The sequence below is a fragment of the Sinocyclocheilus anshuiensis genome, unplaced genomic scaffold (genome assembly GCF_001515605.1).
Source record: "Sinocyclocheilus anshuiensis isolate Anshui unplaced genomic scaffold, SAMN03320099.WGS_v1.1 scaffold749, whole genome shotgun sequence".
Taxonomy (NCBI): domain Eukaryota; kingdom Metazoa; phylum Chordata; class Actinopteri; order Cypriniformes; family Cyprinidae; genus Sinocyclocheilus; species Sinocyclocheilus anshuiensis.
Window position 1 is genome coordinate 210443 of NW_015536489.1, and position 26922 is coordinate 237364.

Sequence of the window (26922 nt, forward strand, 5' to 3'; positions counted from 1 at the left end):
ATGGAGTCTATGTGAGTGTCCCACTTCAGGTCCTGAGAGATGGTGGTGCCCAGGAACCTGAATGACTCTACTGCAGCCACAGTGCTGTTCATGATGGTGAGTGGGGGGAGTGCTGGGGGGTTCCTCCTGAAGTCCACGATCATCTCCACAGTTTTGAGCGTTTTAAGCTCCAGGTTGTCCACTCCACTGCACCAGACAGCCAGCTCTTCAACCTCCTGTCTGTACGCAGACTCGTCACTAGGGATGTACCGGTCCCGATACTGAGCTCCTGTACTCATACTCGTACTCGTTAAAATGCCCCGATACCACACAGCATGTGTTAAGTGCCATATTCAGACAATGAAACACCAACAACAGACAGCAGAATGGAGTTTTTCTGTACCCTATATTTAAAAAATGTACAAATGCAATAAAATATTGGTATCGGCACTCGGTATCGGCAAATGCCAAAAAGAAAAATATCGGTATCGGGCGAGTACTGGAAAAAGTGGTATCGGTGCATCCCTACTCGTCACCATCCTTGATGAGGCTGATGACTGTAGTGTTGTCCGCAAACTTCAGGAGCTTGACAGAGGGGTCGTTTGAAGTACAGTCATTTGTGTAGAGGGAGAAGAGCAGTGGGGAGAGAACACAACCCTGAGGAGCTCCAGTGCTGATTGTAATAGTCATGGATGTGAGTTTGCCCAGCCTGTCTGTCAGGAAGCTGGTGATCCACTGACAAATGGAGGTGGGCACAGAGGGCTGTGTGAGTTTTGTCTGAGAGAAGGTCAGGCATGATGGTATTGAAGGCCGAAATGAAGTCCACAAATAGGATTCTTGCGTAATTCCCAGGTCTGTCGAGGTGTTGCAGGATGTAATGCAGTCCCATGTTGACTGGACTGCATTGTTGACAGGTCATCAATGGACCTGTTTGCTCTGTAGGCAAACTGAAGAGGATCCAGCAAGGGTCCAGTGATGTCCTTCAGGTAGGCCAGGACCAGTCACTCAAATGACTTCATGATCACAGACGTGAGAGCAACAGCAACATTTGGGCTTTTTGGGGACCGAAATGATGGTGGAGCGTTTGAAGTAGCAGGGAACTTCACACAGCTCCAGAGATCTGTTGAAGATCTGTGTGAAGATAGGGGTCAGTTGGTCAGTGCAAACTTTTAAACAGGCAGGTGAAACACCGTCTGGGCCTAAAGCTTTCTTAGATTTCTGCTTCCTGAAGACCCGGTTCACATCCTCTACACAGACCTTAAGCGCAGGTTGAATGGTGCGGGAGGGGGGGAGGGAGGAAGGGGGGTTGCAGGAGGGGTAGGTGAATGTGTGAAGTGCAGATCAGAGCAATTTAGACCAGTCCATACTGACGCCGGATCATTGGCTGAAAACTGATTTCTCAGCTTTTCAGAGTAGTTTTTTTTGCCACTCTGATCTCCTATGTTAGTCTGTTCCTGGCCTGGTTATACAATATTTTATCCCCACTTCAGTAAGCATCCTCTTTGGCATGACGAAGCTGTTTGAGTTTCCCAGTAAACCACGGTTTATCATTATTGAATGATAAAAATGACCTGGTGGGGATGCACATATCCTCACAGTAACTGATATATGAAGTTACAGTCTCTGTGAGCTCGTCCAGATTGGTGGCTGCAGATTCAAAAACACTCCAATCAGTGAGGTCGAAACAGGCTTGTAAATCCCACTCTGCTTCATTAGTCCATCTTTTTACAGTCCTTAATACAGGTTTAGCTGATTTCAGTTTCTGCCTGTAGGTCGGTACAAGATGAAACAAACAGTGATCAGAGAGCCCTAAAGCTGCTCGTGGGATAGAGTGATGCATCCTTTATTGTTGTGTAACAATATATGTGATCCAATATATTACTGTCTCTGGTGGGACATGTAATGTGCTGCTTGTATTTTGGCAGTTCACGGGAGAGATTTGATTTGTTAAAATCTCCAAGAATGATTAAGAGTCTGGGTTCTTTTGCTACATTTCAGTTATTTGTTCGGCAAGCTGTTGCATCGCAGCGCTCACGCTATCGTCCGGAGTAATGTTCACATTCGCCAGAATGAAAGAGGAAAACTCCCGCGGCGACTAGAAAGGTTTACAGTTTATGAAGAGTGCCTCTAAGATAGGACAGCACACCTTTTCAGCATTGTTACATCTGAACACCAACTTTCATCGATCGTTTTAAGAATTTTTAAAACATTTTCAAATTCCTGCATCACGTAGACACTCACAGACATCAACAATCAGCAAAGGAATCTCAACAATGGTGACAGAAGCTTCATGCTGCAATGTATGATGGGTGCCAGCATTAAATGAAACTCCCAGCATGCATGGCAGCGTGAATAAATTACGCAGCTGAATGGTCTTACTATTTTTTTTATTTGCATGTATTATTTTGCTGGTGTTTTTGTTGTGACTCTTTGTAGCCTGTTTTGTGATGTTAAGAGTTTACCCTTTTTTTTATTTTTTAATTGCTACCATTGTTGAGATGCATATCCTGATTTTTGATGTCTGTGATTTTCTTAGTGATGCAGTTTTTTTTTTTTTTTTTTGCATGATGTGTTCAAAAATCCTTCATTATAACTGATTGCTGCTGTAACTCATTGTTTCACAGTGGTGGTAATATGAAATTTAACTGTGCTAATAATAATAATAAAGTAGTACATTTGATAAGAGATTAGACACTGGATGAGATTTGTGAATCAAGGAACTACATGATGAGCACTTCATCATCAATATACAGTATTATCAGCAATCACTGATCATTTTACTTTCTCTGTTTTTGCTGTAACAAATGTGCTTTGTAAACACACAGATAGAACAGCCAGAGAAATAGCTGATATTAAAAAGTCAAGAGTCAGGAGCCCAACTGAAGCAAACACTGACCATCAAAATGGTAATTCAGACCAAACATTTTCAATAAAACACAAACATCTGAACCTATATTAATTCTCAATAAGAGCTTCTGTAGACGTATGACCGAAATAAAGTCAAACTGGGTAGTAATAAGTGTAATAATGTGTAATGGTTGGAGGTCAGTTGTAGTTCTTGTGTTTCTACTTGTCTCTTTTCAGTGTTCTGTTCTTGATCCTTCACTTCAGTGATTCTGCTTGTTAACAGCAGGTGTTCATCACTAATACTCCTCAATCACTTACATATTCACATAATTATCTCACTGCAACATCAGTGTTACTTTTCCTCTTTGTAGTCTGGACACTACAGGATATTCCTGTGGGGTTGAAAAGGTTAAACATGTAAGATAAAAAGACACACCCACAAAATGTATTTTAACAGTAATAAACTGTAAATTAATTTTATGGCAAACAAACTGTAGAAAAACATTAATACAAGAAATTAAATTTTGATATTTTAATGGTTGTGTTTCATTCAGCTATTTTTGCTTTAATAAATATTATTTCTAAGTAGACTCAAATGAAATATGTTCAAATTATTAATATGTTCATGTTAAAAATATTAGTTTATAAACTTAATTGGCAGTTGGCTAATTTAAGGAAGTCAGTTTCTAAAAATTAAATTAGTTAACACAAGTTTTAATTTAATCCATGGTATCTTTACTGTAAAATAGTGTAAACCAGACTACAGTAAATAACTGCACAATTAAGAGCAAATTACTGGCAACAGTGTTGCCAGTATTTTACCATTAATTTACATGGCAAGGTTTTACAGTGTAGATGTATGAGCTACAGTAACTAGCTGGCAACAGTGTTGCCAATATATTACTGTAAAAATGCCTGGTAAGGTCTAACAGTGTCTATAACAGTGTGCTATAGACCTTGTCTATAACAAGGTCTATATCACACAAAGAGTGCCATTTTTTTCTCCAGATATCAGCATAACAAATGTAATAATAATTTTATACATGTTTAATAAAGTTAGCATTAAGTGACTTACATTTTAGACACAATATTACTTGTTTTTGCTCAATTTTGCCAATGAAAATAGTTCCAAACAAAGATCACAGCACTGTTTTGCATCTCTGAGCAACGGACAGTGTTTCCTTATTGAATAAATCAGCTTTTTTAAAGAATCGGTTAAATAAATGATTCAGTGACTCACTCATTTACACGGTCAAATGCTTTGTTCCTGAATAAATCAGCTGTTTGAATGAATTGGTTGATTCTCAATGACTCACTTATTAACAGTCACTTGCTGCCACTTACTGGCGGTTTTAATATCACATTTCGACTATTTTTTTCATGTTTTAATTCATTTAAACTATCCGTATTCAACTTTTATTTTTAAAACAAAGCATTATTTATAGGGTTGGGTACCGAAACCCGGTACCAATATGGCACCAGTACCTATGTAACCGGTATGTACTAGAACCTTCTTAATCCCACTCCCGCTGAATCTCTGACCATTGCCGCCTGCTCCAGCAACGTGTTTCGCTCCCGTGATTTTCATGTCCACTCCTTTAAACATTCTAATATTGTATAATTTTGGCGCATCAGGGAGCTGCTCTCAGGATGCGGTGTATTTAAATATTTTTGAATGAGCGTTTGCGCTGTTTACTTTCACTTTCGATTTCGCAATCAGCTACTTTAAAAAGAATACATCGATTAGCAATAGATTATAAATGAGGGTGACCATACGTCCTCTTTTCCTCGTTCATGTCCTCTTTTTGGACATACAAAATGCATCCGGCCGGGATTTCTTAATTGCCCAAAATGTCCGGGATTCGGCTGTTTTCTTAATCCCACTCCCGCTGAATCAATTACATTTGACTGAAATGCTTTTATTAAAACATTTAGCATTCTACCTATGATAAAACTTTCATGGTCTTCTACATTAACTGTTCCCTCCTGGTGGAATGACCTGCCCAACTCAATCCAAGCAGCTGAGTCCTTAATATTTTCAAGAAACAGCTGAAAACACATCTCTTTCATCTTCATTTGACCCTCTAACTCTAGCACTCTCTATTCTAATGCTACTTCAAATTTTATCTGCTTGTTTTTTTTTATTAAAAAACTTGACCCTCTAACATTTGCACTCTCTATTCTATTTCTATTCTAATGGCCAATCCATCATTTTTTGGGGGATTTTTTATTTATTTATTTTTTAATAAGTATCGGTTCAGGCACTGTTTAGGCACCGGAACCGTTTTAAAAGTATCGATTTGGCACCGGTATTGAAAAAAACCTAAACGATACCCAACCCTAATTATTTATGAGCTACATTAAACTGTGTAAATGCATCTAAATGCCACTTCAGACGCAGATTCCAGAATTTTTTCTTGTGTTGGAATGAAAGACACTAAGTACCAGAGAAACAAAATGGAAGAGTTAAAACTGAACACAATCTTGCTACTCAAACGGTGTAGAAACATTTTTTTAATATATATATTTATTTGCTCCTTTTCCATTTTGCACTTTTACTTTCAATACTTAAGTACGTCAAGTAATATTCTATACGGTGACTTCAACTTCTACCAAAGTCATTTTCTGGTAAGTTATCTGTACATTTACTTTAATGTGGCTTTCAGGTACTTTATCCACCACTGCTCATGCCGATGGCCCCGACAGCAATTCAACGTGTTGAATTGGGCAAATTACCGCCGACGCAAACAAACTAGACCGACAGATGTTCGCCAATGGCCCGACGGCCAACTGTCGGCTTGGTGTGTCCCGGCTTTTAGATCTGCTGTTCCTACATCCTGACATACCATCACATGGAAAACTAAGGTGAAATACAAGTTTGTAGCAAGATTGACTTTAATGTCTCTGGGTGCCCCTGTCACATTCTATGAATAGTTATGCTGATTGATTTAGGACTGATGAAACTCTAGAGTCTGGGGCAGGTTCCTACACCTGAATACTTCATTTGTATTCTTTGTTTAAGGTCATCTCCGAGGTGCTTTGTCTCCATTTCTAAGCACTGCCCCTAAAATGTATATAAATTACAATGCATCACTGCAGTCAGACTTTTGAATGACTGTAGCGCCACACAGCAAGTTCTCAATAAAGAATCCTGCTGAAAATACCCAAGAGTCTCCTGGTCTTTGCTTCTGAGTTTCCAACACAGGGAAAATAATAATTAAAAAAATAATAATATAAAAATCAATTTGAAAATAATTATGTTGTGTAGTCTATAATAATAAACACAGTCATTTTACTTGAGAGATTTGTGAGGGAATAATTATCTCATAATTTTATTAGTGCCTTACACACATTACATACAGTCTGAACCATGCACTAATTTGAAAGGTGACAGCTTTGACGCAGTGCAGAAGATGCAGAAAATGTTTAAAAATAATGCAATGTAAAAAATGCTGTCTGATATGTGTACTCACACTAGGCACAGTTACCTTGAACCGAGCCCGAGCGCAATTATCCTCCCTTCCCACTCCCCCGCTGGCCTGCACTCACACCTACACTAAACATTCGGGCCGGAGCACGCTTACGTCATGTACGAGATAACGGAGAAAACCACTTTCGCTAATATTCTGCGTAATAAATTCATAATTTATGCCGTGCAGCGATTTTCACTTGTATGTATCAGAGGATTATTACATAGGCAGCTGGCGTTAATGAAAGAATTTGCAGCTTTACTCGCAAACTACAATTCCTGTTCATCAATAAGGTGAGAACCAGACCAGTTATAAACCTAAATATACTTGATTTAATTACAATAATTGAAAAGTGTAGTGTAGTAGTAGTAATAGAATATGTTTGCAGTCTAAATGATGACAGTAGCGCACACAAAATAGTAGCTGTTCCATGCTCCAGCGCGGTTAGAGCTCACACTACATGCGTACTGCGCCCAAGCACAACAGAACTGTGCTCTGGCCCACCTCTTCCAACCGAGCGAACGGGGCAATCACACTAGTCAAACATGCTCGGGCACGGTTCAGATCGCCTAGTGTGAGTACACACCTAATGTTCCTCTGGGAACTCCAAGGATGCCATTTTTGGCCAGTGTCATGAACAATGATCTTTACTGTTCCAAGAGAGGCCTGCAGTCCCTTCAGTGTTATTCTTGGGTATATTGCAACTCCCTGGATGAGTTGTCACTGCCCTCTTAGATGAATTCTCTCTTTTTTTCCCCATTTAGAGATAATAGCTTTCACTGTGGTTCTTTGGAGTCCAAGAGCCTTTGAAATAGCTTTGTAACCTCTCTCAGACTGATGTATTTTCATCGTCTTCTTCCTCAACATTTCTGCAATTTCACCTTTGGCCTAGTGTTTTAAAGGATAAGACCCTTAAAGGGGTCCTATTATGCTTTTTTCAACGTTAGTTAGTTTGCAATGTTGCTGTTTGAGGATAAAAAAATCTGCAATCTAATTTAAATCAAAAACTGTTCATGCTACACGTATGTGGCATCTTTAGATTGTGATAAAAATGCAGTGGTTGACTCATTTTAAATGGCTACAGATAGTTTGGTCTGTAATAGAGCACATATAAAATTGTGTAAAAACATACTACTACTGCTAGGAATTATATCAAATAATGCTATAAAATCGATTATTGATATTTTAATGTTGATGCACATATAGTTATAGCTAATTACTCTTTTTTTTTTTTAAGGAAACTTTTTGGCCTGTCTCCTGAGGCCACAGGAGGGCGCAATCAGCAAAATAAATTGTTTATTCAATACAATGAAATAACGACTATCTATAAAAAAAGTGCATAACGCCTGAACTAACATATACAATTCAAATATAATTTCGTAAATTGCATAAGCAATTATGAACAAAACAGCATCATGTATTTATGCATAACATAATTAAAAAAAGAATCACCGATTATACAGATTGTATTTCATTCAGAACACACAAACACATGTTAAAATGAGTGCTGTGCCTGTGAATCAAAAAGGGAATAAAAATCATATATTTATTTAAAATAAAAATTTGCATTCAAATGCAAAAACGGTGCATTTGAATATTAGGTGTGCCTCTGGGAGCCTTATCAATGGTGCACGAGATGCGTTGCTGATGATGTAAGTGTCGTAGTACTTTATTGTTTATTAGAGCCTATTAAGTTGAACCCACGAGATGCGCTGCTGCTGCATTTTTCATTCAAAATATTAGAGAAATATAGAAGCTTAATTTAGAGAAGATCTTGGTTAGATTAAATCCGAAACAAAGCCATTCGCACAGAACACATATTCGGCGGATTTTCGAGACAGACAACTATGACTGTTGCGCTCGTGTCTCACACAAGAGATGTATAGAAAGCCATGTTAAGTTAAAAGAGGTTCAACTCGAGAATTTGTGGGGTTTTATTTTATTCCACTAAGTCTCTGATGTCACAACTTATTGGCAGTCTCCTTATCACTCATAGCATGCGCCTATAAATACTAAATAATATAAATACTGACAACCGTTTTATCACCCAGGCCTAACCCTGCCATACTGCCAAAAATGTTTAGGAATGGCTTGAGGAATATGACAAAATTGAGCATCTGTGCTGAACCAACAAATCCAAACCATGAAGGTTCCACCTCACAACTTGCAGGATTTAAAGTACCTGCTGCTAATGTCTCAATGCCAGGTACCACAGGATACGTTCAGAGGTTTTGTGGGGTCCATGCCTGGATGCCTCCCAGCTGTTATGGAAGCATGAGGTGTACTTACACAATATTAGGCAGGTGCTTTTAATGTAGTGGCTGATCAGTGTACATCATTTTATGTGAGTATACTAGGGCTGTGCTATTTGGGGGAAAATATCAAATTGCGAGTTTTTTGACAGATATTGCGACTGCGATTTGATTTGCGATTTTAAATTTGCAAAGTCAAGCTTCAGCTCAATATTGTCAATAATGTGCAGCACAGTATGGGTATCATTACCCTGCTGAAAAAAAACAATAGAAACCATCACAGAAATTCTTATAGTTTCCATTAAACCATTACAAAATTCCTTTTTGTTTTGGGCATTAATCCAATAGGAATTACTGTTGTTTTATTGGTTGCCATCTGCCATATTACATCCCACCAATAGAATCCATCAAATAGACACCATTATAGTTTCCATTAAAACCAAACAAATTCCCATTATAACCCTGAAATCCATTAAATTTGTTATTGTGTTTTGGGAGGGGTTCTATTGTTTTTTTCTTCAGCAGGCAAGATTATAATGGTATAACAATAGCCAACATGCATTATAAACTTATTTCAAATTAATCTGTTGGGGAGATAAAATGTGTAAGATAACGTTCACGTACTAACAAAAACATCTAAGAATGTAACGTTATCTTTTATTCTCCAGTACTGAAAACAGAACCGATAAGGGAGCTTTTGATATGCGCTGTGACGCAGCTCTTGCAAATTACCTTTTTTGTTCGTTGTCTGTCATTTTGAAGCTTAAGTTGCATACGGTTTTCTTTAGTTTTAATTTGCCTAACTATCGATCTGACCCAGTAGACGCCATAATCCCACTCTGTCTCTCTCCCGTCCCGCTTTGCATGTTTGTTTTTTTTTTAATGGTGGGTGTTTATGCAGTTGGCTAGAGCAGTGCTGATTGGGGAGAACGGAGGTGCACTCACTCTTGCCCAGGGCAAGTAAGATTGCAACTCAAGGCTGGCAGTCATGCATATGCTCTGGAACAGAGTAATAACGCGTCCACATCGCAGGCTTTGCGATTAGGAAATCGCAACGTCTCAAATCGCGATTTCGATTCGATTTCGATTAATCGCACAGCCCTACAGTATACTAGCACTACAATAACAACCATGAAATGTTTTTAATTTCCATAAGTATAGAGCACCTTTGGCTTCCTCGCCAGTAGTCTTAAAGTCACCCATGGAAAGCTGCATTAATACCTGTTCCCACTTCCAAGGGAATTTGTCACATACAGTTATCAATCATTTCTAGTGCTCAGTTGGTCCACAAAGCAGATGGTTACAGGTAGTTGTAAAAACTTGGATCTCTGAATAAATAAAGTGAAAACAGAGCATATTGTATGAGAGGCTGCACACAATAGCAGTCCGAAGGCATTTTTACTAGTTCCTTAGGAGATGCTGGAAACAGAGTGTAGTTTACAGATTCTCTGTAATCCGAGTATAATTTTCTGTTAACATGCTGTGCAAGTCACTGAAATGGTCTTTTAATAATGGAATTAATCTGAACTAGAAAGAGATACATAAACAGTCACATTCAGTTGCACATCTTATTTGGTTAATATTTTTTAATTCCGATAGCAATGTGTTGTATGTGTGGAATTTTATGTGCAGAATTGTTATTTGGGGAGAAAAAACAATTATGTAATAAAGTCAATTATGCAAGTATGTAAGAAAGTGTGACTCACATCTGGGCTGATCCATTTGGCCTTGATCTTTTCTGATATTTCATGTGTGCGCTCCAGCAGGTCAATGCCTTCTTTGCTCTGAAACACAAATAAACACATTCAGAAAGAGTGACTTTCAATCAATTATTGTTAAAGGGAAACTTCACCCAGAAATTAAAATTCTGTCATCATTTATTCACCCTCATGTTGTTCCAAACCCATAAGACCTTCATCTTCTTGGACTAAATAACATACGAGTGTTTCTACTGAAATTCAAAGATAATGCTATTGAGAATAGTGATTGTAATAGTAAGCAATGCAGAAACAGTTATTATTATAATAAATAATTCAAAAATAGTGTTTCTGTAGTCTATTTTATAAGTCATATATATGCTGATGCAAAAACCAAAAGACACTGGGAAAATGAATTATTGTGCCTCTAGAATCCATTTAAAACTATGTTGCTTTTTAAAAAAATTTAAAAATAAATAAATAAGGTTACACACTTGCAAAGTTTCTTATAGTCAGTATGTTGTATGTTGTGGACCCATCAAAATAAAGTGTTAGAAGATATTAAGCATAACGTCTACTAATACTCTAATGACTGCTAGTTGACATTTGGTTGCAAAGTTACTTACTGTTAGTAGAATGTCTGAAGTGGACTATCAAAATAAAGTGTTACCAAAAATAACTTTACACTTAGGCCCAATCCCAATTCTACCCCTTAGCCCTTCCCCTTTCCCAAAAGAGAATCGAGACAGTGTCTCGATTCTCTTTTGGTTGGAGGGGTAGGGGTAAGGGCCAGATAGCCCTTCAAATGAAGATTTTTTGGGACCACACTTCAGACGAAGGGGTATGAATTATCTCTGCGTAAACCAGCTTTAGCGGCAACATGGCTGCCCGGGCGAACAAAAAGACACATAAATGTAAGCATTTTTGGCATTAATAAAGATTTTAACGAAAAGTAATCATTTGTTTTATGTTACATTCAATCGTGAGTTCATATTTACAGTCATGTTACTCAAAGAAATGTTTGCAAAAAATCGCTAAAGTTTGCTAACATCATATCTAATACTCTGATGAGAGTTAGTAGACATATAGGTGCAACAGAATGTTCAAAAGGGACCATCAAAATAAAGTATTACCAATATAACGTAGCGGTTCAGTATTTAAACTGTTATTAATAAAAGTTGTGGGGCAGCATTGACAAGTTTCTTTTCTCCTGGATGTGTGAGCTGCGCGATCTCCGTCTCTTTACAATAAGTGAGTTTACTTCAAAAACAGCGATTTTATTCTATATGCAGGAAAATATAATACAGCGATTCAGTTTTTAAACAGTTATTAATAAAAGTTGTGGGGCAGCATTGACAAGTTTCTTTTCAAGGGACAAGGGGAAGGGGTAGGCGGAGGGGAAGGGGAAGGGGAAGAGGAAGGGGTATAAAATAGAATTGGGATTGGGCCTTAGTTAATAGGTTGAGTTTTAAGGTCAAAAAATGAGAAAATGAAGATGCTAAAACTCTTGCCATTATTTTAGCTTTTTGTTTCTTTTAGTTTTTTAGGTTTAGGTCCTAAAGTCTCAGATGTCACAAACAGAAGTCTGGCTGCTCTCAAATACACTTGCATGGGGGTAGGGCGCACTATGGAGTGAGGGCTTCAAACGAAATCGAAGAACGAACTGATATGACATTATTTCGAGCAAAATCAGGCCGAAAGGAAGTTCGTTTAGAGTTGGTTTCGGCAGTTTGAAACAGCTCACCAAAGCGAACTTTCTGGGGGAGTTTGTTTTGGCTTCTAAACACCTTTGAACTACCCTTGGACCATGGCGATTACGCAATCGGTGGGTGTGTACTGGAACTCCACAGTCTTTGAAGCAAGATTTTTTTTTCCGGTTCATTACTCATTCCACAGAGGTCAGACAGGAGAACAACATCAAAAACAACAACAACAAGTTACAAGCAGTATGAATACACTGGAGTGTCGAATAGCTGAGCTGGTACAAATGTATCAACCTCCAGCATCACCGGGTCTTGGAATGTTAGAAAACAGTGTTCCGTCGCTCACCCTTTTCAAACTTCTTTTCACCACCAAACGAAGAACGAAACAGACCGTTGTTTGAAGTATATCAGGGCCTTTAGATATGTCGGAGGTAGAAGTGTTCGCCAAACTCCCCCACATCCAGGCTGACAAAATTGTAAATGAATTGTCTCATAATTCATTTTAAATGGGCTACACGTTAGTTAGCAACCTACATTTCAGCTAATACCCCAAGTTTTGTGAAGTGCCACAAGGTGTCAAATCTTCTCAACAGTGCTGCTGACAACATGGCACTGGCTAAATGAGCGGCAGGCCTAGGACTGGAAGACAAAGAACGTTGCTGGTTGTAGAGAACATTGTGTATAATAATGATCTGATGTAATAAACTTGAATACACTTTTCAATTCATGCAAATGCTGCAACAGGAGCACCAAACCCTAATTTGGAGTTTAAAGACTACTGTCAAGGTTTACTAAAGACACGCAGTGGGAAATTAGCACTGAAAAGGCATGGACAGTTATTTTTGCGACACACCTTATTGAATATGCATTTGTAGGAGTTTCCCTTTCGATTGGTAAATTTATGGGAGGAAAGTATTTAAATGAATCACGTAAAGCAATTTACTAAGATTTGCGCTCGTCAATTCACTGGTATTTGCGTCATTATTTAATGCCACAAAAAAGCATGTCCCTGTTTAGTAAATCTGGCCCTAAGATGGTAAAAGTGTAGACAATAGATCACAAAGCTTAGAGTGCCCTACATAAAGAGATCAAAATGCTTAAATTCAAACTCAACAAACTTGAGGGAAGACTGACTTCATGAGTTTATGGTGGGTCTGATTAAGAAATTTTTGGAGAAATTTTGTGGAGTTGCGTGTTCTAAATGTTTATCTTTTTATGTCTCTTATAACATTAGACTAGTTGGGTAGTAGGGTTGGGCGATGTCTACCAAACTGGCATCGTACTATGTCTACAGTGAAACATCGTGATTGACGATGACATCGGGGGGCGGGGTTAGGGAGTGTGCCCGAAGCGTAGAATGCAGAAAGGCATGGAAAACAAATAACACGTTCTACGGAGCCACTAAAGGGACATGGTTAGCCGCTCGCTAGCGGTAGACTATTACATTACAGTACATATCACTTACCACATACACAGAGTAAGGAGAGACGACTGATAGGACAATGGCGAATAATTTGCAGATGTGTGGTATGGTACTGCCGCTCCGTAGTATAGAGTTTGTGTGATCGCGAATCTCGAAAGCGGTTTCAATGCCCTGCATATTAGTAGCGGCTCCCTGATGCCCGCAATTTAGTGTAATTACCCAACGATATAATTTTTTTATTTAAATTTTTTAATAATTATTATTTTATAATATTTTTTTTTAATCCTCCCATCTCGTAGGATATTTATTCCCTTTAGGGGTTCCGTAGTACACTTAATTTCCTTTCCGATCCCTATTGGGTAGTGCTTGTACAAGTTGTTACTCTACATTAGTTTTGTCTAAACCTGTTCCTGGAGGGCCACTGTCCTTCAGAGTTTATCTTTAACGAATAATAACCCCATAATAAACACCCCTGAAACTAAGTTCAAGGTCTTCAGACTCATTAGAAACAAGTGTGTTGGAGCTGGATGGAGCTTTGCAGGATATTGGCCCTCCAAGAGCAGGTTTGGACACCCCTGGTCTACATCTTCTTACAACATGGGAGTACCGCAAGGGTCTGTACTTGGCCCACTGTTGTTTACAATGTACATAAATGACCTACCAAATTGCTGTCCGGGTGTCTACTGTCAGATGTATGTGGATGACACTGTCGTCCATTAAGGGTGGGAATCTTTAGTCACCTCACGATCCAATCCGATTCCGATTCTGGGAGTCACGATCCGATTCCAGAACGATTCTTGATCTACTCCCCCCCCCCCCTTATTAATTAATTAGTTTACTGACTTGAGAATCTTAAAATACTATGACATCATAGACAGCGGGAGATCTATTAAGCTGCATTCACGCACGGATCTCTTTTGAAATATAAGAAGTAATGTGGTTTGTCCTGTCTGTTTAATCCCTTAAGACATAACTGGCTGTGCTTACATTAATTTTGCGTCATCAAACCATTTTGAGAAGCAAGTGCATTAAACCACTTACACGCGAGCAGTCTTCACAAACAAAGCGCGCGTCATTTGAAATTGAAAGCAGCCTTCTGTTAGTGAGGTTCATATTTTAAATATATAAGTCCACTGCATTCCAAACCACATAAATGATGACTTAGTAGAGCATTTGTAAGGAAAATGCCGACGGGCCAAGTGTAACGCGCGTCTCTCACAGCGCATCCGGTGCAATGAAGCCCGCGAATGTCCTTGCAATTCGCTTCAACCTTTCCAAACTTTATTAAAGATTATTTTACGGAAGGTTCGAGTGGTATATGTGTGTGAGGAATTGGAAGCAAGCAGAATACGGGTGTTTCTAAAGCAAACTCAGCGGCATCGCGCATCTGGTTAAAAACTAAGCTCAGAATCGATTCTAAAATTCTCAGAATCGATCCAGAATCGTTGGAGAGAGAATCGCGATGCATCGATGGATCGATTTTTTCTCCCAGCCCTATCGTCCATGCGTCTACTAAAACACCTAGCTTGACAGGTGAGCACCTGACACAGGCATTAGAGAATATTTCTAGATGGCTTGAGTTGTCTCATTTAATTCTTAATGTTAAGAAAACTGTTTCCCTTTCAGTCGTTCACTACGAGTCACGTCGGTGACTGATGAATTGGGATCTCGCTTAGAGAGACCAATTCATTTCAAGTGTAACCTAAACGAGCCAATGCACATTGGCATGTGATGATTGCATCCAGCTGCCGCTGATCACAGCGTGAGCATAAAAAGGCAGCCGGTGCAACGCATACCAGCTTTTCGCTTCGGAGCCGAGCGACAACATCGTCCTGCTCCTACCAAACTGCTTCCTGTGTGACGAGTCTAGCGCGCTCTAGGGAGCTTTTTGTGTTGGCGGATGGCGCTTCAGCGGTGGTTGTTCCTGTGTCGAGTGGGTTGCGCAGTTCAGGCTGCACTACCCCGTCGTACTGCAAGCGGCCATTTCCCCTGTGCGTCTCAGCACGTAAAAGAGCATTTCCCTAAAAGAGCCAATTTCTCTAAAAGAGTACAATAGGCGGCTCGTCTTTTTAAAGATGCCGTTTCACCCATGTGTTTCTGGATGCGGTCGTTACCTGGTGCCGGGTGATGGTCACGATCGCTGCCTCACGTGTCTGGGCATGAAGCACGCTGATCCCCTGTGCGTCTCAGCACGTAAAAGAGCATTTCCCTAAAAGAGCCAATTTCTCTAAAAGAGTACAATAGGCGGCTCGTCTTTTTAAAGATGCCGTTTCACCCATGTGTTTCTGGATGCGGTCGTTACCTGGTGCCGGGTGATGGTCACGATCGCTATCTCACGTGTCTGGGCATTAAACATGCTGAGGTGGCATTTGCGGATGAGTCATGTTCCCATTGCGGGAATATGACCATCTCTGAGCTGCGGGCCAGGCTCCGTTTCCTCCAGGGGGGTGGAGCTCCGTTGCCTCTGCCGCAATCTAGTGTTTGTCCTGGCGGCAGCCAGACATGGAATACTTCGGGCAGTAGCACGGGCGGTCTGAGGGTTACAATGGTGGCAAACCCCTCAGGGAACCAACCCTCCGGGGACCATCACTCCTCTAGCGCTTCGCAACCAGTTGAGCTGCCATAGGAACGCGCTGGGCCCTTTTCAAAGAGCTTACCAGCGGTATCCTTCAGTGCTCCTCCCGATGACCGGATGCCGATCACTGCATCGGAGGGAGAGCTCTCTGGAGAGGAAGATTCGGCTGCGCTGCCGCCCTCCAGGATGGTGGCAAGGCCTGAATCGGATCCAGAGATGTCGGCTATGCTTTCCGGGACCGCAGAGAGGGTAGGGCTCGAGTGGAAACTTCCAACGCGTCCCGGGCCCTCAAGGTTGGACTATTGGTTTCTCGGGGTGGCTCATGCTGGTTCTCAGTGTCCCGCCTCTGTGCCTTTCTTCCCGGAGGTGCATGAGTAGCTCACCAGGTCATGGACGGCACCTTTTACTGCCGGAAGCCGACCTGCTGGTTCCTCCTTCCTCACCACCCTCGACGGTGGTGCAGCTCGGCGGTCCCCCCGGCGGTCGGTTGCGATGCATTTGTGTCCTAACACCGCCTCCACCCGGCAGGACGAACCGTGCCTCCCCTCCCGGGTCTGTAGGTACTCGTCTGGCCTGTCCGGCGATGCTTATACGGCCTGTGGAGAAGCTGCCTCCGCCTTACACGCTACGGCGTTACTGCAGGTTCATCAGGCCAAGGCACTGAGGGACCTGCACGAGGGTGGTCATGATCCGGAAGTCATGATCCAGGAGTGCCATCTCTGGCTGTGTCTGGTTGATATAAGGGACGCCGACAAAGTTTGGTTCCTTAATGCCCCTGTGTCCCAGACCAGCCTTTTCGGCGACGCGGTCAAGAGCTTGTCCCAGCAGCTCTCGGCTGCACAGAAGCAGACTGAGGCGGTTTGTCACACCCTGCAGCTGCTTCCTCCACCCGTCCGCCGGCCGCAGCGCCCCAGCCTGCTCGTCACCGAGGGCAGCCTCCAGCAAGCGGCGCCATGGAGCTGGGCGTAGGCAGACCGCCCCACCCGTCCAGGCCACCGTCAAACCTGGCGGTGAGCAAAAGAGCAAGAGGCCCCAGGACAGGCGACCCAGAGAGGGAGGAAGCTGCTTTTTGGGGGATGGTGAAGGCACCTCTCCCTCCCCCGGAGGAGGACCGGGTGGAGAATCTGGAAAATCTCGACGATAGAGCGGTTTTCTCTGTCCCTAGGTCCCAGGAGGGCACGGAGAGTCGCGGACGGACCAGCACCGGACCACACTCATCCTCCTCCATCGCCAGCAGGCAGCAGCGGGCGGTTCGAGAGCGTCAACAAAGGCTCTACTCACGCACCCTCTGTCATACTGTGTAACCAGGTAAGCGTTGCACTGCACACTCAGACCCCTCTTCGGTCCGCTCACAATCTCACTAAGTGGGTAGTGCTATGACAACAGTCACTGGTCTTCTTGTTGCGAGCCCCGGCCTACACCACAAAGGGGCGCAGGCGGCTCGCACAGGACACTGGAAGGGGCAACATCCATGGCACTTTGGTAGGGATCCCAACGAGTCGGTACGTGACTCGTAGTGACCGACTGAAAGGGAACGTCTCGGTTACGTATGTAACCCCCGTTCCCTGAAGGAGGGAATGGAGACGTCACGTCCTGTCACCACGGCTGCTGTACCACCGCTAAGTGGCCGGGTCACCGGCTCGGCTCCTCAGCGAAAACCTGGTATGCGTTGCACCGGCTGCCTTTTTATGCTCACGCTGTGATCAGCGGCAGCTGGATGCAATCATCACATGCCAATGTGCATTGGCTCGTTTAGTTTACACTCAAAGTGAATTGGTCTCTCTAAGCGAGATCCCAATTCGTCTGTCACCGACGTGACGTCTCCGTTCCCTCCTTCAGGGATTGAGGCTTACATACATAACAGAGACGTTCTGTGTGCTTCTCCATACAAAATAAGCCTGTAAGGGATGTATTTAAGGTGCGGATCAAGAATGAAGTAATTGGAGTAGAGAATGAAGTCAAGTATCTTGGCATAATTCTGGATATTAATTTAAAATTTAAAGGTCAGGTTAGGTATATCTGTAAGAAGGTCAAACCGAATCTAAATTGTTTTCGTATTATTAGAAGGGATTTGTCATGACAAACCGCAAAACTATACATGCATGCAATGATGTTCTCACATTTATCATATTTTATTACAATGGTAGTTGTAATGCATTACAATATTGCATTACGTATTGACTACAATGAAGCCTATTGTTTCAGTATACAAACAGGCAATAAAAGTTATGGACCAGAAACCTATGCGATGGTATCATTGTGATGTTCTACGAAATCATAACCGTCTTAGCTCTGACAGTTTCATTGATTTTAAATATCTTTAATTGTTATTTAAATGCTTGAAGAATCATGTGTCACTGCTGTTTTCTGAATTAATCAAACATCAAACGTCAAACATTAAATATTAACTTCTTATTTACTGAACTGTTGTATAAAATCATATTTGCACTCGTTATATTCAAGTATATACAAATTCAAGTTCAAGTTCAAGTTCAGTTTATTTATGAAGCACATTTAAAAACAGCCACAGGCCGACCAAAGTTCTGTACAAGTTAGAATAAAATAAAAAATTAAGTACTCTAATAGCAGCAAATCAGTTAAAACAAAACACTCTTATAAAGTACACTAATAGCAGCAAAACAGTTAAAACAGAACACTCTTATAAGCTAAAAGCAACAGAGAATAAATAAGTTTTGACACATGACTTGAACTCAGACAAAGTGGAAGCCGATCTAATATAGAGTGGGAGCTTGTTCCACAGTGTCGGGCTGGCCACTTCAAAGGCTCGGTTACCCCTCGTTTTTAGCTGGATTTTGGGTATCTGAAGGAGGAGCTTATCTTTGGATCTAAGGCCTCTGGTGGGAGAGTAGGGGTGAAGTAGATCGGACAAATAAGAAGGTGCTAAATCATTTAATGATTTATATACTAGTAATACAATTTTAAACTCAATTCTAAAATTAATCGGAAGCCAGTGAAGGGATCTCAGAAGGGGGGGTAGCGTGATCAAATTTCCTCTTTCCCTTCAGGAATCTCGCCGCAGCATTTTGAATGACCCGCAAGCATGTCATTTGGGACTTAGATATACCAAAATAAAGGGAATTGCAATAATCCAGGTGAGAGGTAATAAGATCATGGATAGCAATCTCCAAGGAGCGCTTAGTTAGGGATGCACCGAAATGAAAATTCTTGGCCGAAGCCGAACCCGAACAAAATGAAACACTGGGCCGTAGGCCGAATACCGAATATGGTTTTTCGTGGGTTTTTTTTTTCTTCGCCATTGCATAAATTAAATAGCCAAAATGTGCTTTTTACTGTTTATATTCGATAATAAATAATATTATTTTTTGGCCATCAGACCCTCTTCTTGAATTAGGCATTTTTACTGTACAATTAAAAGCAGCCTTGCTGAGAAGAGACTTCTTTTAAAACATTAGAAAATATTACAGATCTTAATTTTAATGTGTGATTGTTATAATAAATGTATTAACAGAGCTGTTTTAATGATTATTATCATTATTATTGTCTTACTTTTTTATTTTATTTTACAGAACAGTAAAATTACAATACTAACATTTATGAATGTTGATAAGAGTTCTTGCTTATTTTGGCAGAAACGCGCAGGAGACTTCAATGCTTCCTTTTTGTTGACAACAGCAGATTTATAAAGAAGTCTCATTACGAATATGTCGTATGTATCGCATTGTCACATGCCTTGTAAAAATTCATACAAATGTGACTGAGCAACTGACCAGCGCAGATTTTCCTCCCGCTTTGGACTTTGAACCCTGGTTAACAAGCAGATAGCGCCCGGAGCTCGTGCAGCGCTGTCAGAATACATGCAATGCATGCGTGTATTAGAAAAGATAACGTTTGCAGTTTATTTACTAATTGTTTAAGGCCATTTCGTGATTTCAATCATCATACAGTAAACCAGCAACAATCACCCCTTCCTCTTCTCATCGAAGACATGCGATGCAGTACTAAACTTTCTCGGACAGTTTTAAATGCTTCCACACTGCTGACGTGTGCTGCATTAAAGAGTGCGCGCCTCTCACTCTTCGCTGGTTGCCATCGTGTCATATCATTGTTCAGTACAATTTATTCGGTCTTTTCGCTTATTTTTGGTTGCCGAACATTCGGTGCATCCTTAGGCTTGTCAAATTTGAGGCAACTATCACACCTAGATTCTGTACTTGGGGAGAGATTAATTGATTTTGATTCAAAAATTAACGTAGTTTAAATTAACGATCAATTAATCATTAACCTTAATGCTGCAAAATGCGTCTATTGCAGCGGCACGCAGTCCCAGCATGACAGGATGTGCAAAAGCCACTCAAAAAAAAAAAAAAAACGCTTTCTCACCCGAATTAAAGGGTGTTTAGTCTGAATAAAATGCTAATAGCAGGATTGTAAAATTAAAAGATGTGATAGATGGGATCTCCAACAAACAATTTGATAAAATGAAGAGAGCGCGCCGTACGTTTGAGATCATTTTACTTTGTTGACTGTTTCCTATCGCGACACGGAGACCGCAGAACGCGCCTCTTTAAATGGTTTTGTGGTGCTCGTTGTTGTATTTTAAAACACAATTGCAATGTTTTCAACTGACATTATGGCATTTAAAATAAAATGATCCCAAACGTAACTGTGGCGCGTGTGGCTGTGCTGCGCAGTCAGTGAACCGCTTCAGTCGGCGCTGCTGCAGCAAAACACACTGTTACTAACATGAAACATTATCATGTGAGTATTATGACCAGTACTTAATTTGATCCTGCTGGATCCTGTTCCGGAAAATGTCAGATTTAGAATTTTTGCGTTCCGGCAGGCCTATTTGTTTTTAAAAATCCGGCATTTACAGTGCATTAGATCGTGACAGTGCATGCATGCGTGCATACGAGACGGAGCGAGCGCGGGTTTGGCTAGACGTATTTGGAGGTTATTACGCACGTCTCATTCGGCACAAATCCAAATGTTTCCATATTCGTAATGTATTTGAATGTTAAACTATTATTTATAATGTAAACTAGGCTTGTACTTAACACGCATTTGCATATTGACGGAAAAGATCATCCTCTTCACATGAGCAAAAACGTCCTTAACAGCAGAGTGGACCGGTATACTACGGTCTATTTAAACGGACCAGTGTAACCTTTTATATGTTTGGTTTGATAATGAACAGACTGCGATGTAAGTTTGAATTGCTAGAACATGTGGGGTGTGTGCGCACGAGGCGCCGGCGCGATCGAACAGCTGAAACATAAAAAAACATTTAAAAAATGCGCGTTGTCATCCTTTATTTTCCGTGAACTTGTTTATGGAGCGCCGCGCCACACTTCTGTTTTAAATCTGTTAGCTTAATTATTTAAGTCAGATATATTTTTTTTTAATGAAAACAAACTGTTATTTTTATTTTAGGCCTATTACTCACATAGGCTATACATTTTCCTTAAAGCATCCCATTTTGTCCCAGGGCTTGAAAACCTGTGCCTAGGCTAGTTAGGTCCTACAGAAACTTGTGAACGATGCTCGTAGTTGTGGCATCACCGTTTAGTGACATCATTGAATGCTCCGGGAAAACATGTTGTCAGTGTCGGTCACAGCTCCTTTTAACTGCTGTTTTGAATCCAGCAATTATTTATTTACACATTATAAGCTCTGATTATGACAAGTGTGGTATAAAAGCTTTGTTTATTAGAGGAATAACTGGATAGCTGGAAAATGTTACATATCGACCATGCTTTTGGATGCCGTTCGAGCCCATATAGCCTTATGCGGCTTTGTTCTGGTTTGAAAGATTTCATGTCCATGAATTAAGAATTCGTTCGATTTATTGATTTGTTCCCTCATTTTAGTTAAATCATGGGTTATTTAAGGAACTAAATGTATGAAACATGGACAGTGGTCACAAATTAATAAGTCGTAGGAACGAATTAACAAGTTGTAGGAATGAATAGCCTATACCTGTGCTGTGTCCCGTAGCCCTGCAAAGCGCACAATATGAAACAATTATCTGGGGAAATGACTTAGTTACTACATTTCTATTGCTTTCCATGTTGAAGAACTTTGTGTTGTTTCTATTTTAATGTACTTTTAAAGTTTAAATCACATTAAAGGCTTAATTTGTACATTATGAATGAATGATGATGCATTTATATACTGTCACTCACAGCCGCTCGCACGTGTTTTGCTCACGAGCCGCACACAGCCCAAAATTAAATAGCTTAATCGACCATCGATAGTTTTAATCGACTGCATCTCTTATCGACAATTAATCGATCATCGATTAATCGTTGACATCCCTAATTCAAGGTCAAGGTGATTCCTTGGCCTGAATTCTAAGGAGTCAAAAACAATGACAAACAGCACTCGTGTGATATATCGCTTATCATGATATAAATATGAGGCAAAAACTCATACAGGAGCATTTTTGCCCCAATATCTTTAATTTTAGGGCATAACTGCATTTATGGAGTTGTAGCCCTGCATCATATTTGTCAACAGTCAAGTGTATATGAAATGTAAGGTGACGTACAGGTCTGGGGGCGGGGCCAGTGCGTTAACTGCGTTAAAATATTTTAATCGCATTATTTTTTCATAACTAATGAATTAAGTTAACACGTTAAACTGACAGCCCTAATTTGCATATTACAAAAAATAAATAAATAAATAAATCCATATTAAGATAAAACAAAGTAAAGCGTTAGTTCACCCATAAACTAAAAGTGTAAAAAAAAAAAAAAAAATCTTTCTAAAGCTACTTTTTGTAATATCTATTTCATGATTTTCTCCTGTAACATAATAATGGCTATAAACTATATTTTGGGGGTAATTTCTCAGCTAAATTTGAGGTGCGATTAGTTGCCACATCATGTAATTAATTAGATACAAAATTTTAATCAACTGCCAGCCCTGGTGTACTTGCATTCAGTTAAGTATGTGTGCTCGCACACTTGCATTAAGTATATTTAACCAAAATAATAGCAATTTCACCACAGTGTTGTTCTTTGTTTGTGTATGTGTATTGACTGACCTTCTGCCACAGGTAGGCCTCTTTGAGAGTGATAATCTCATGTTCTCTGTGCTCTCCCTGCACAGCGCACAGCACACAAATGATCCGCTGGTCGTGTTTACAGTAGAGTGAACCCTCTTGGCCATGCTCCTTACATTTCAGCCTCTCCACTGTCACAGTGTCTCTTTTCGCTGGTTTATGCTCATCATTACTGGTGGCCTCCGCCCCCTCTGCTGCATTTTCAGACACCTGACAGTCTTTCAGTGGCCCACACTCTGCCTGAGGGTCTGGGGAGCTGTACGGCTGGAGTTGGTGACCAGTGCTTTGTGAATGTTTGTCTGCATGGCTGGAGCAGAAGGCAAAGTGACAGAGTGTGCACATCCAAACAGCTGACTGAGGCTCGTCCGGTTCACACGCATCACACGTGCCATCCATCTGTGGCAAATCATCCTCAATAAAGCTGCTGTCCCAGCATCCTCTCGATGCATCCATGGTGGTGGAGGATGGGGATGGTAGTGAGAAGCCTAAAAGAGGACAAAGGACAATGCAATAAAATAAGTTGCAGCAACAATAGTAAGTGAATGGTTCAGTCAACTGTAAATGTAGCAACTGTGCTACATTTCTGTGCTTCAATATTTCTGAGGCAGAGCTTCAATGGGTGTCATTGGTCAAATAAGAATACAAAGGTTTTGGAGCATCTGTGACTCGTGCTGACAAAATGAGTCGAAATGCGCACTGAGCATTTTGAGCTACAGCCAAAAGAAGTGAAAAATGTCAGTTTTGGTCGAATTTGAGGTTTTCACGAAAACAAGTTCATTAAGCCCTCTTCTAGCGATCCCAGTGCTCCAAATAGTAATTAAACATCCAAAATGATCTTTATTTGTACGTTTTCTGAGAGGAGTACCTTTCTCTGCTCACTTCTGGATGACTGCTGCTGCTTCTCACCACAAAGCGCAGCATTCCAGCTTTGTGAATATTTATATTGAATTCTCGATGACATGAGTCCAAACCAGTGAAATATGATTTTCAGACCCATGCTAATGAAAACAAAATGATTGCGCTGACTGACATTTGTAAAGCGCGTGCATAAGACGCCCCTCTCCGTGAGCACGCGATCTCCCATATGAAGTACATTATTGCGAAATATGTCTTGGCGAGATTCACACAAACATAATCTGTTATGTCTTACATTCTTACATAAACGTTTAGTTACTGGCCATTCATAACTTCTACTAGCCAAAAAAATAAATAAATAAATAAATAAACCAACAGCTTGAGGCTGTCTACACGAGACGTGACAAAGCGACCATTGAAAATCATTTTGTGTCAGTACTAGATGTGTGCGATATTGACAAAAAAATTATATATCAATATTTTCTGGAATTTTATCAATAAAGATAAGTAGATGATATTTTGCCGAGTGTGTTATTGTGCTGATATCTTAAGGACTACTGTGGACAGCTGAGCTGATTCCTTAAATTTTTGATATTCTTCATATTCTGTGTGGTCATTTCACAGCAGTGATAGAAATTAATCTTTTCCAATAAGTTTAAATAAGATTTTTACCTTTTATGGGCATTTTTACCTTTATAAAGCCTTTTTTTCCTTAAAAGAATAATATTTTGAGTCAAATTCTTACATTTAATCAGTCAATTATAATAATAATACATTTAGGCTGTTACTAAACAAATGAAATCAGTATCAATATATATTTTTTTTTTGCAGAAGTTGCATATGAAGTGGCATTTAGATGTGGTAGTGTTATTTACACACTGTTTAATGCAGCATAGAGGGACATGGAATGCTTTAACCTGCAGTTACAAATGCATAAATAATGTTTTGATATTTTAAACATGAAATGTTGAATACTGATATTTGAAATTATTAAAAAAATTAAAAGATACTATACATGTAAAATTAAAACCGCCAGTAGGTGGCAGCAAGTCACTTTTAAGTGAGTCACTGTGATTGACTCGAATCATTTAAACGGTTGATTCAGTCAGGAACAAAACACCGTCATGTTGCTCAGAGACGTGAAACAGTGCTGTGGCTGTTTGGAATGTTTTTTGTTGCTGAAATAGAGCAAAAACAGCCAATATGGTGTCTAAAAAAAAAAGTCTCTTGATATTAACTTATTATTTTATTGAACTGTTGTATAAAATCAATATCGCATTTGTAACCATGCTAAATTTTGAAGAAAATACGGCACTCGTGTGATATTAACTATATGAATTGATATAAATATATACATTTTCTGCAGAGCCGATCCTCCCTAAACGCAAAATACGCAAGCTGCGTAGGGCTGCGTTTCGTTTTTGAATTTGGCCAGTGGTCATGAAAACATGAATGATCATTTCTTTTAATGCAGTGCGCTGTAGGGATGTAACGGTATGAAAATTTCTTATCACGATTATGACCAAAATTATCACAGTTATCAGTATTATCACGGTATTGTTAAAATGTGCTGGAAATGTTCAAAAAGTACTGACAAACAAATAATTTCACCAAGTTTTACACTTCAAATCAACAAACAACAAATAAAATTAGTTTTTGTTTGCATAACTAAAACAATAACATTGCCAATGATGTCCGGATTTTAAATGGTAAACCTCACATTTCAGCTTTTAAATAAAGAAAAGGGTCAAGTCAAAATGATAATTGATTAATAAATGATTATATGTATTTATCTGCTCCATAAATAATACTAGATACCTTATTGTTTAAATGTGTAGAATCCACATAAGCTTGTTTTTCATCAACCGGTCAAAATTTACAGCAGGGCATGCTAATTCGGTCCGTTTTTTGATCTTCACACCTTTCACTTTTTAAGACTAAAACAAAAGATGGATTCATTGTTATTCTTAATTAAAAAGCACAACAACAATAAACAGTAAGATACAATGACAAACTATAGCTTACAAAACGTTTATTAACAAAAACGAATAAGACGAGGCATGGCATACACCACATGCTGTATTATATACAGACTGATAAATTACAGCATGTTTAGCAAACACTGAGGAATCAAATAAATAAAAAAGAGAGCCTCCATAGCATAACGTGAGGTAAACAGCAAAAATTACAGAAAGTTTAGCAAACAATGAGGAATCAAATAAAAAAAATTATAAAAGAGAGCCTCCATAGCGTAACGTGAGGTAAACAGCAAAGATATCAAGCTTTTCAAAATGAAAACAAAAAGAAAAGTAAAACTAAACTTGCTGTCGGTGACAGTGCTTGCATGTTTTTGTCCCACGAGAATACCAACATGTTCACCTTTGGTTTAAGAAGCGGTCTTTTACTTTACTTTAGCATGAAACCCATCCATCGTTTCCTCAATATTCGCATCATTTTTGCTGCACGCAGCTTCGTGCTCCTGACTCGGAGAGTATAAATCAGGCTCTACACTCTATAAGCGCTGCGCAGCTCAAATGAGTCGCGCAGTTTTGTTATGCTTTCAGTTTCGTTTGCCGTTTGATGTTTCTCACATGCAACAGAAATGCAGCGCTTATGAGTTAAACAATGAGGTGGTCCCGCCATTGCGACCGCACACAAAATTTAGAAAATATGAAACGGTAATACTAACCGTGGGGTATTTTATCACGATTTATCGCCAAACCGGTAATCGCTATATCCCTAGTGCGCTGTCGCCCTTTCTATGTAAAAAGCAGTCAAATCATGTAATGTGAATGTCGTACAGTCTTGCTCGAGACTAAAAAAAAACGAGTTGAAAGCGTACAGAGCCGTGGAAGAGACACTGTTTCTCAAGCGCTTTCCGCGAGCACGATTCGAGACAGAGTGAAACATGGACAAATGCGTTTCATTCATTTGTTCATAACCACTCATACCCCACAGCTGATTTTTACCCACATTTGGTGGGTGTTAATTTCAAACCCTACACACACACACATATACATATATATATATATATATATATATATATATATATATATTTACATATAGTTATTTA

General features: G+C 40.0%; 1 protein-coding gene across 3 annotated transcripts in view; it reads right to left on the reverse strand.

The window, feature by feature from the left end:
• trim44 (tripartite motif containing 44) overlaps positions 1-26922 on the reverse strand; it is a 58019-nt gene that overhangs the window by 29364 nt on the left and 1733 nt on the right. For 2 of the 3 annotated variants that reach the window (XM_016481487.1, XM_016481479.1), the window contains exons 2-3: positions 22977-23479; positions 10255-10332 (exon numbers count right to left, since the gene is read on the reverse strand). In XM_016481487.1, the coding sequence (XP_016336973.1) occupies positions 10255-10332; positions 22977-23447 (549 nt within the window). In that variant the 5' untranslated portion in view covers positions 23448-23479. Of the gene's footprint in view, positions 1-10254; positions 10333-22976; positions 23480-25667; positions 25689-26922 lie in introns of those variants that run through there. The other variant, XM_016481496.1, reaches the window with a different exon arrangement.